Raw genomic sequence first — 12,203 nt, 5'->3', positions numbered from 1 at the left:
AAAAAACTTTAAAAGAAAAAAGAAAAAAGAGAAAAAAAAGTGAGCTACTGGAATAAGTTGAGACGGTGGGATTGTTACTGAGGCTTTGTTGAGCAGCCACTTTTTGTCACGCACGTAATCCCGTGACGACTAGAAAGGATCGCCGAGGACTTTGGCTACATTTCAAACTTTCTTTAGTAAATCGAGAAACTGAACAAGTACTCGTGTACATGTATTTCTATATGAAACTGTGTAAAACTATTTTCAGTTATAACTTACCCGATCAAACAATCGATTACTAATTCAGACCACGTAACCACTTTTCATTTTTCCAGTTATTATATTTTCTTTTTTGGTATTACTCTTATTGAAGTATTGAAAAAAAATTTATATCCATTAACTAATAAGTACTTATGCACAATGTGCAATTTTCATTAAAGTCAATAGATATTAGATAAAAAAAATAGAAAAAAAAGAAGAGAAGAAGAAGACACAAAAGCAAAGAGTATAAAAAATTATCAATAACCTGGATCTAAATGTATGGGTGAATATATCTATGTTAAAACCCGATTTTCCCTTTATTCAGCTGTAGGCCACAAGTACCCAAGTAAAAGGGAAAGAAATGGCTAAGGGTGGGCGTAAAGTCACAGCTGTAACCGCAACCAACTAGATCGTACGATCAGACGGATACCGTATCACTGAAAACACGAAAAAGCTTTTGGTATATGTCACTCTTTTGCCTCTGGCTAACTTGAAATTGCTACTCTGTTGATGGTCAATTCATTTTTTTTTTTCTTTTACTTTTTATTCAATGTCTCTTACATTTTGATCCATTAAAAAACGAACCGATATTATAAATATTTAAATATTAATCTTTTATTTTTTTATCAATAATTCTTTTTGTTTTGGAAATAAAGTTATAGCTCAAGTAATCTGTAATATAACTTTATTTACAATTATCACTGTAAATTTATGCAGAAAACTTGAAACATTAGATGGAAAAAAAGTTTTAAAATAGAATTGTAATTTAAAATTTATTATTGCTAAAGTAAATTAATTTCAATTTGAAACTTTTAAATCAAATGGTATTGACCGAAACTTACGTGACAAAAGTAAGTATAGACTTTTTTTTTTCTATAAGATGTAGAAAGAATACAAATTGAAATGAAATAATTATATTTAAACTTTTATAATTTTTTACAGTAACAAAACATATGATATACTTTAGACAATGATTTAAATTCAACTCATACAGAATTGGAAAAAGTTTTAGTAAGTTTTTTTTTTTCCGAGATACAAAATTTCGAGTTTGTATTTTCAATTTAATAAATATTTATATAGAGTATATATGAAGTAAAACTTGAAATTTAATATATTCTATATATTATTTTATCTCTTAATCCAACAAACTTATTTCATTTATACTTTAGTGAAATAAAAATAAATATTACTTATTTCCTGAATCCTAATATAGAGTATCAATGGTAAATTAATAGTAATAATTTTTTCATTGATCATTAATAAATAATAGTGATCTTTTGAACGAGTAAATTTTTTCCCAATTTATTTTCAATTTAAAAAATTGTTTTTGATAAAACGCTATAGCACATAGAAGTACAGAGACAAAATTGTTTTTTTTGGAGCATAAGCCCGTGAGTCGATTTTCTATAGAATTTCTATATATTTTCTTTGACGGCGATCCTGACTAAAAATACGGCCTCGATTGAATTTTTGAGTCTTTGGAGACATCAGACAAATCATTTGCAAGAATGCTAGCATGTGAACGTAGGGAAAAAAAATTTTTTTTCAGCATAAGCCAGAGAGTCCCGATTTTCTATAGAATTTCTTAGAATGTAATCCTGACAAAAACTATAGCGTGGGTTTGGTGTTTGCAGACTTCGAGAGGAAAAGACAAGTCTTATGGAAGACCGCTAGCACATAGAAGTATAGAGAATTTTTTTTTTTCTGTACATAAACCCGTGAGTTGATTTTTTATAGGATTTCTATAGAATTTCTTAGAAGGCAATTTCGGGACTTGCCCGCAAAGTCAATCGTTTTCCAAAATTTTTTTTTCTGATTGGTCGGTCGGCTCGAAATATTTACAGAAAACTCACAGAAACTCACATAAAAAAGGTTTAAAATAAATTGTTGCTTAGGAAACTAGACTTAAGTTGTTGTTCGCATAATTATTTACCGTAAATCCATTCTATTCAATTTCTTCTATTTTATGCGAACCACCGGACACCAAGGGACCAATCAGAGAAGCTTTAGGGATAAAAGGAGCTTACGGGCCTTTAAAAGTTTAGTCCCGAAATAGCCTGACAATAACTTTGCGTTGGCTCAAGACCATCATTTAATTAAATTTAAATTATTTTTACAACTCGTCGGTTCAACTGAAAAAATTAATATCACAAACTGTGCAATTACTTTTTTCTTTAAACGCTAAGTGAACAAAATTCAAAATTATAATTTAAAAGAATAAAATTAATGAATGAGCTATGAACTTTATTGGATAGTTTAATTATATACATTTTATTAAAAAGATACTCTAACAGTGGTAAAAAATTACGTAGTAAACATCAAGTCAGTTTAAAAAAACTAAAGTCAAATAATAATAAATAAATGGTTGTACAAAAGTGTAAAGAAATAATTTTATTAAATTTAACCGTCTACTTATATGAAACCGTGTTATTTAAATATATGTTTGATTTATATTTACAGAGTGCAGCTAAAGTAGAAACTCATTTGTGCAGGCACGCGATGAAACCAACAAATAGGGAGAAAAACCAGAACCAACGTTGTATTCCATGTAAGTCCAAGAAATTTTCATTGTTAACTTCCTACTTAGAAAATCGACGATTTTCGAAAAATTCAGGAAGTTATTGTTTTCACCCCGATTTGCGAAAATCGCAATTTCATCAGATGTCGACGTTTTGAGGACCTGGGAAGCTATTCTGACTATTTTCAGAATGATGTCCGAGTATCTGTATGTATGTAGGTGTGTGCGAGTGTGCGTGTATGTATGTGTGTGACCGGTCTATATTTTTTTTACCAATGAACCGATTCGGATGGTTAAGACGGCAGTCGCAAGAGCTTGTTGGCCATCAACTTTTCTGAAAATTTCAGATCATTTGATCAAGTAGACTCGAAAATATTGGTGAGTTACGGAAAAAAAATTTTTTTTTTAGTTTTTTATTGATTTCTCAGAAACGACTTATACGATCGACTTCAAAATCTAATCAGGTCCAGAACTTAATAAAACGCGTCGATTGCCGCCTTAGCCATCTCAATCTGATAATTTATTCGAGAGTTATCGCGGGAGAAAAAAATGGTAAGAAACGGTTTTTTGCGAATATCTTTGAAACAACTGAACTAAACAATTCCAAAATCTGATCAGCTTTAGAATTTAATAAAACGCGTCGATTGCCACCCAACCATCAAAATCGGGTCATTCGTCTAAGAAGTATCGTGGAAAAAAAGAAATGGTGAAAAACGGTTTTTTGCAAATATCTTTAAAATAACTGAACCAAATTATTTCAAAATCTGATCAGCTTTAGAATTCAACAAAACGCGTCGATTGCAACATTAAACGTTAGAATCGGTTGATTAGTTCAAAAGACATCGGCGTCAAAATGTTAAAAAAATAACATTTTATGTTATTTTTTCCGGATAAGTCATAATATACTGTACTAAAATATATCCAAAATCATACCAACTCTTTGTCTTTATGGTCTCTTTCGATCCCCATGTAATTTCATCCAACTCTTTCTTTAGTTTGAATCATTATCAACAAAAAAATTTTAAAAACACAGTTCTTAAAACATTTTCAAAACTCATTTAAATCTTTATTTTTATTACTAATATTGATTTCTACCTCAATTTATTTATTTTATTGAACATAATCAGGACTAAAAATTTGAAAACCGCATGTTCATTAATGATTTTCGATTCTTAAATTTTCAAACTTTAACATAAAACGTAACTTGTTAGAGCTTAAACGGTTCATAAAAAAACAAGTGCATGTAAAAGCATTTTCGAGCTCTTCGAGCTCGAAAATGTATTCACACTAATGTTTTCGAACTTTTTGAGCTCGAAAACAGCGGGAAATTTTGGGGCTCAAAAGCCCGCAGGGCCAACCGACGCCCAGATTTTTATTTTAACAAACGGATCAACAAAAATATGTAAATTGTAAAAAATTTCCGGAGTAAACATGGAGTGAATGACTTTTTCTTTATTAAATTTCTACGGAGTGAATTTCACTTCGAAGAGGAGTTTCGGAAAATATAAATTACAAAAAAAATTACTAATACATAGTGAGCTTAGGTATCTAAGTTGATATCTTGACCTTTATATTAAGTACGGAAATAATTACGAGCTCCCTTTCCATACTTTCACGCGAAATGATTTTTAAAAATTATAAGCAGCTGATAATAAAACTTGAACAAACAAAATTCCACTGAATCACAAACTGTCTTATGACTTACATCAACCCTACCACGAGATAACATTTCATATTGTACCGAAATATCAAATATTCCCATAAAACCTATGTCACTATAGCTATTCAATAATTCAATATCTTCACTATGCATAATATATATAAAATTATAATTTAGTGAGTTACTAAAACATTTTATAAATTAAAAACATAATATTTTAAGTTCAATTATTAATATCTGAATGAATTATTCATTAAAATAATTATGTTTCTAATGAACAGCTGTTTCTATTAAATATGAATTTATTTGAGTATTAAAACTCCGGACCGGAGTGAATGCGGATTGAAATAAAATCCGTGTCACTCCGAAATCACTCCGCCCTTAAAAAAATCCCTATTCACTCCGCATAAGGAGTAATTTTTTTTAAACTTCAAGTGAGGGAGTGAAATCGGATTTAAATAAAATCCGGATTCACTCCCGATTTTTTACAGTGCATTTAATTCCCTCGGAGTGAAATTCACTTCAAAGGGGAGTTGATTTTAATATTAAAGCTCCGAATCGGAGTGAACGCGGATATAAATAAAACTCAGATGACTCAGCTGAAAAAAACAAACTCCCGATTTACTCCATATACGGAGTGATTTTTTTTAAAAACTCCGGAACTATGAGTATCGCGGGGAATTCGGATTGAAATAAAATCCGTAATCACTCCGAATTTACGGCGTAGTGGAAAGTTTATTGTAATAACAAATAATAGTAGTACACAAAAAGTTAAAGTGATGAATAAAAAGAAAGATAAAAGAAAATAAATTATAATGAGTAGATATATAGACGGCTAGGTCAGACGTAGTAATGAGCTTGAACGATTTCCTCTATCAACAAGTGGTGCATCTAACCAACACTTTCCTATTTCTTGGAAACGCAAAACCAATTAAGAAAAGTTAATTATACGAGTGATTGTTCTCACTTCATTGATGTTTTGAGCATGGGTACACGCATAAAGACCTCGTTGAGCCGTACTTTTGGAAACGAGTCAATTTACTGAGCGAAAACAAAGCCCTTTACTGGCACAAGCATCTTCTATAGTCATAAATAAAAATAAGCACGAGTATATACGTATAGAAGTAGAAAAACAAAACAATTAAACTGGAGGGGTCGATAATTATCGCGTTATTGACGTACGTCAGTAAATTATTATTGTCAATAAAGGGTATTATTTAGTCGATTATTGGAATTTATTTACGTTAACATAATAAAAATGTAATTGAGTAGGCTCGATTATTCAATGCACATAATTTAATTGTGGAATATTTATACCAATTGTTATTGATCATATTGATCATAATTGTGGAATATTGTACCAATTGTTATTGATCATATTTCATTGTTTTTTTAGATGATTACAATAGAGTTGTTCTGGAAACGATACAGGGACAACCAGACTCTGATTATGTCAATGCGTCTTACGTTGACGTAAGTAATTATTGTTATTATTACTATTATTATTATTACGTTAACTTGATATTTAATTAACTGTATATCAATATCAAGTGTTATTAAAATTTATATCTATGAATTTCTATTGTATCATTTACTTTTTTTTTTTTTTTTTTTTTTGAAAATCAATTACAGCAATTACAGTTTTAAAAAAATCTCAGTGAAAGTCAATTATCAATTTGTTCTAAATTTACCTTAGAAAAAAAAATTTTAATTTTTTTAACATAAAAGTAAGTCAAAAATTTTTTTAAATTTGGCTCTTACTAAATTTTGAAACAGAAGTCGCAGTTGTATTAGATAAAATAAATAGGGTAGAAGTACCAATTTCGGACATTCAATACTTATTTTAATTAATAAAAAAATACTTTTACCCCATACACTGTGAAAAATTTTAAGTCCACGCCATGGTGTGAATTATTTAGTGTTAAAATTTTCAACACTACCGGTGTGAAAGTTATACGACGCACGGTGTTAAATTTCGGACTGTGTGAATTAGCTTTTACACCACTGGTGTAAATTTAGAAGTTTATTTTATTTTAAAATATATAATCTACATCACTAATAATAATGATATAACTAGTGCTGCAACCTACACATCGCGTCACACATGCTATAAGGGCGTATACCTACAAAATATACCGCTGCAAAGCCATAAGGGTGTATAAAAATTTTTTTTTTTTGGGAATTGATGAAATTATGATCTATAAGTATAATAGAGACGAAAAAATTGAGTTTCCGGAGCCAACGTGATTGTGACCTTAAAGTATAAAAATGATAAAAAACATTCGAACTTAGAAAAAATTTTTTCGTTTGTTATAAAAAAATATCAATTTAAAAAAAAAAATAATTTTTTTCTAAGTATGAAAGAGAATGAAATTTTGAAAAAATTTTTTTTTTTAGTATCATACTTTGAGAACATACTTACGTCGATTCTCGAAAAATAAACTTTTTTATACGCCCTTATAGCGCCCGGTACCGACGCTGGGAGCCATAAAGGCGTATAAAAAAAATTTGATTTTTGGAAAATTTTTTTTTTTTGTCTCTATTATACTTACTTATAGATTATAATTACGTCAATTCTTAAAAAAAAAAATATTTTTTATACGGCCTTATGGTTCCCGGGTGCCATAAGAGCGTATAACTTTTTATACGCCCTTCTGGCATCTGTAACGCGATGTTAATTGGTAATTTTTAACGGATTATATCGCGTTACAGATGCCATAAGGGCATATACCGGCAAAAGGTCCTGGTGAAAAGCCATAAGGGCATATAAAAAATTTTTTTTCGGGAATCGACGTAGTTTTGTCCGAAATGTGGAGAAATGCTAAAAAAAAATTTTATATGCCCTTATGGCTTCCGTGACCCACTTCGGATGCCAGAAGGGCATAGCAAAAAATTTTTTTTTCGGGAATAGATGTATTTTCATCCGAAATGTGCAGAAATGCAAAAAAAATATTTTATATGCCCTTATGGCTCCCGGGACCCACCTCGGATGCCATAAGGGCATATAAAAAAAATTCTATTATTTTTTCTAAGTCCAAGAAAATTTTTAGTTAGCAAAAATTTTGTTTTTGCATTTCTACACGTTTCATACAAAAGTACGTTGATTCCCGAAAAAAAATTTTTTGCTATACCCTTATGGCTCCCGGGACCCACCTCGGATGCCATAAGGGCATATAAAAAAAATTCTGTTATTTTTTCTAAGTCCAAGAAAATTTTTAGTTAAGCGAAAATTTTTTTTTCGCATTTCTACACGTTTCATACAAATGTACGTTGATTCCTGAAAACAAATTTTTTTGCTATGCCCTTGTGGCTCCCGGGACCCACCTCGGATGCCATAAGGGTATAGCAAAAAATTTTTTTTCGGGAATCAACGTACTTTTGTATGAAACGTGTAGAAATGCAAAAACAAAATTTTTGCTAACTAAAAATTTTCTTGGACTTAGAAAAAATAACAGAATTTTTTTTATATGCCCTTATGGCATCCGAGGTGGGTCCCGGGAGCCATAAGGGCATATAAAAAAAATTTTTTTCGGGAATCGATGTATTTTCGTCCGAAATGTGCAGAAATGCAAAAAAAAAATTTATATGCCCTTATGGTTCCGGGGTGCCATAAGGGCATATAACTTGTTATATGCCCTTATGGCATCTGTAACGCGATATTATCTGACAATAATTTAGGTAATAACACCGAATGGTGTGATAGGAAACACTCATACCGTGTTAAAAGTACACGGCTTGATATTTCAGACCAATAAAATTTCATACCGAGCTGACCGTGTAAAGTCCTCAGGGGCCATTTTCTCAGAAAAAATTTTTGACAGTGTATTGAATTAAACAAAATGAATAATTCCTACAGTTTAAAGTATGAATAGTTAAATATAATTACAGAGTTTACTGAAACCAAATGCCTACATTGTGACTCAGGGACCCATAGAAACTACCGTAACTGAATTTTGGCGAATGGTTTGGCAAGAAAGAGCTTCATGCATCGTTATGTTAACTAAAACATTTGATTTTATAAAGGTATAGTATAGATATAATATTAGAATTTGCTTTTAACAACCGTCAGCTGTATGCTTAATGTTAATTGGACAAAATATTTCATTTGACGATTGTTGTATGTGTAGAGACAGTTAGATACACAAATGATCACATATGAACATGTCCAGATACATTTCCATTAACATCAGAAATTTAATGTTTCGTTTTACACGAATGCTGTACTCTCGGTTGTTATGAAAGGGCTGTCGATTACGTTTGTGAGAGTACCAAATGAGAATGACGGAGCAAATTGATTGTCTGATCAATCGTACATCAAACCTGATTGACGTAACACCTTGTATGCTGATTAGTCGAGCATTAATTCTAGACTGTAGTGTCTATAAATAGGCTAGGGATCGTACTATATTTATATATGTAGAGACAATATATACAATATATTGAACACAAGTCATCTCATCGTAATTCAACTACGACCGTCCACAGAATGTGCAATACTACAATTTACAATTGTCTATTTTAACTCTAATGACTATCTAATTAGCATAACTAATTGATATTTATAATCAATCATTATCGCGTTAAAGATTTTCGATTAAATTTGAATCATAATTTAAATTCATGGCGATTGTAATAATTTTGACATTTCATTTTTGAAAAATAAGAGATTTATAGAAAATTTTAGGTTTCAATTTTTAGTAAAAATTTAATTGCTTCGGAAATTCCATTAAAAATTTTTTTTTCGGCTTTGGGCGGAATAGCATAGACCGAAAAAATGAAAAAAAATTTCTTTTCAATTATTCAATTAAAAAAAAATTGAAAAAAATTCTTTGAATTTCCCGAGAGTCTTGAAAACTCGATTTTTTCTGATATTCAGTAGAATTAAAAATTTGATATTTTTTTAACGATGGATCATTAAAACCCGTGAAAAAAATTTCAGTAACATAAAATATAAAAATATCTACAGCTAATTTTTTAAATTTTAACATAAATATTTTTGAATATTTATAATGATAAATATTTAAAGGTCATGTGTGTACAATATTGGCCAGCAAATAAAGAGAAAATCGAAGAATATGGAGGAATATGCGTATCAGTGTTGAAAGAAGAAGAGTTGGCAAATTTTCATATAAGAACGATAAGATTGTACAAAAAAAATGAAAAAGATGAAGTAACGGAAGAGAGAACGCTGTTGCAATTCCACTATACGGAATGGCATTCACACACGTGCCCTTTTAGCAATGCGGTACTGGAATTTCGCCGGCGTGTGAGGGCAGTCGTTGGGTCAACTATCAAAAACGAGTCTGGTCCCATGGTGGTACACTGCAAGTAAGTATAGTATATTAGTTATACTATATATATATATATATATATATATATATATATATATATATATAAATATATATATATAATATGCATATTACATTTAACAGAGCCTCTACCAACCGGAAATAAGATAAAATTAATTAACCTTTTAGTTGCTGCCCGACGCAGTGCTTTTGGTCTATTCATTATGGATTTATTATAAATTATAATCCATGAGTAGGCGGATGTGGGAAATAATATTATTTTGTTATTATGTTAATTAGTAATTAGAAATTTAATTAATTTGTTAATATTAACATCAAAGCTTTAGAATAATTATCTATTAATTTTTACACGCTGAAAAAAAAGTGCTAACTATCACCATCTTGTAATAGGGAATGATTACCATCTGTATGTGATAATCATTATCATGCTTTTATGTTAACTATTTGTTTCTCATATAGTAATAATTACTATTGCCGATAGTAATAGTTACCATCTAGATAGTAATATTTCTTATGGCTGAACAATTTTTTAATTTTGCCTTCTAAGATGGGAATGATTATCATCACGGATAAGAATGCTTACCATCTCCGATAGTAATAGTTAACATAAAAGCTTGACAATGATTATCACATACAGATGGTAATCATTCCCGATTATAAAATGGTGATAGTTAGCATTTTTTTTTTCAGCGTATACAATTACATTTTCATTTTAAATCACGATTTTTTATTTTCGAGTAATTGAAAAAAAAATTTAGTTTTTTTATGGTTATTAAAATTTTTTAGTATAGAAATAGTTGATAAAAAAATACTTTGATATTATTATGAGTTAATGAATCATGAATGAGAATTAAAATTAATAGTTTATACCTAGTCATAAAAAAAGTTTTAATGTTTGAAAGAAAATTTATCGCGATATAAAATATTTTATAACTTATATGCATATAAATGAAAACTTTTAACACACATTTTAGTTTGGGGGATACTTTAAATTAACAGAACGTTACAATTAATTAAACGGGTTGAAATATTTAAATAACTCAGACATGTGACGCGATACTGTCGGTCTTCTTATTAATTTATTATTATTAATAACTAAGTAGCGAGGATGTAAGTGGCGGGCGATTAGATAGTTCTATTCTTAGAGGATCTCAAGTCTGGAACTTGGTAAAGAAATTATTTGATATGTCTTTCAAATTTTATCAACCACATACATATGAGTATACAATCAGCGGATTAGTTCTATAATTAAATTTTATTTTTTGACATAAATTTCAAAGTGAACTGACATGAAACTATTCAAATTTTTTTAGACGTTTGTATTTTTAATTTCATTATATATATTGTATAAAAAGTAACACTTTTACAATTAAATCTAATGCAGGGAAAAATGGACCACGTGAAAAACAAAATTTTTATTTCTTATGGACCAAAATAAGAAAAACTGATTAGAAAAATTAAAAATTTACTAGGTAAAAATTACTGTAAATATTTGAGAAAAATTTCAATTAAAATATGAAAAAAAATTTTAATTTTAGCTGGCCCATCTTCTCCACACGTTTGTTTTCCTCCCAAATGTTATTTATTAGAGACTGATTTTCCCTTTCTCAAATTATTTTTTCAAAAAAATTTTAATATCCCTCATTTTCACTATTAATTACCACGAACTATAAATTAATTTTCCAGTAATTATACACATGTTACCCGCCAATAATCTCATCTAAATGAGAACCTATTGTATATATTTTAAAAAAACCCATACCCTAAAATTGACGAGCAACTAAATAGATGTAAGCCAGCACATTAAATTCTAAAGCCATGCAATTAAAATCTTTCTTAGCACGTCCTAAATATTTCAAATTTAATCACTCTTAAATTTACCACAATAAAAAATTTTTATTTATAATTTAATTTTGTTTTTTTAATTAGCGACGGCGGTGGACGTTCCGGAGTATATTTAGCAATAGACGCGAATATGGAACTCGCTGAAGAAGAGGACACTTTTGACGTCTTTGGATATCTTAAGAAACTTCGTCAGAGTAGAAGGGGACTCATAGAAAGTTTGGTAAAAAAGCAAAACTAAAATCAATTTTATTTTCATTTCATTCTTTATCCTCTGTCCTCTATCCTCAATATCTACCTCTCCACTTTTTATTTTATCTCTACTACATAAATATATATATATTGGTTAGACTAGAGCTTGCACTCGCTCGCAATACCAACACTAACTTAGAATACCACCATCTTATCACCGCAGCTTCTATATAACCACTGGAGCATAAAGTTTATCCGCAACGCCGAACAATAAATGTAAACGAGTATAAAATAATATAGAACAGTTATATAATTTTATATATTTTATCTTTCATGACAATTTACGATTTTTTTTTTAAACCTCAATATTTTGCACAACCCAATTGCGAAGCAATGAGATTTGTTCTGCTTACGCTTACTCGGTCCTAACTGATTCATTCAC

The 12,203-nt window shown here is 29.6% G+C and overlaps 1 protein-coding gene across 2 annotated transcripts in view; it reads left to right on the top strand.

Moving 5' to 3' along the window:
• Positions 1–12,203, top strand: part of LOC130669900 (protein bicaudal D) — a 94,417-nt gene that overhangs the window by 72,811 nt on the left and 9,403 nt on the right. For both annotated transcript variants that reach the window (XM_057473049.1, XM_057473048.1), the window contains exons 4-8: positions 2,701–2,788; positions 5,815–5,891; positions 8,307–8,441; positions 9,445–9,746; positions 11,657–11,792. In XM_057473049.1, the coding sequence (XP_057329032.1) occupies positions 2,701–2,788; positions 5,815–5,891; positions 8,307–8,441; positions 9,445–9,746; positions 11,657–11,792 (738 nt within the window). The remainder of the gene's footprint in view (positions 1–2,700; positions 2,789–5,814; positions 5,892–8,306; positions 8,442–9,444; positions 9,747–11,656; positions 11,793–12,203) is intronic.

Source organism: Microplitis mediator, chromosome 6 (genome assembly GCF_029852145.1).
Source record: "Microplitis mediator isolate UGA2020A chromosome 6, iyMicMedi2.1, whole genome shotgun sequence".
In the NCBI taxonomy this organism is placed as follows: Eukaryota; Metazoa; Arthropoda; class Insecta; order Hymenoptera; family Braconidae; genus Microplitis; species Microplitis mediator.
This window is presented reverse-complemented; position numbering and strand designations above follow the sequence as displayed.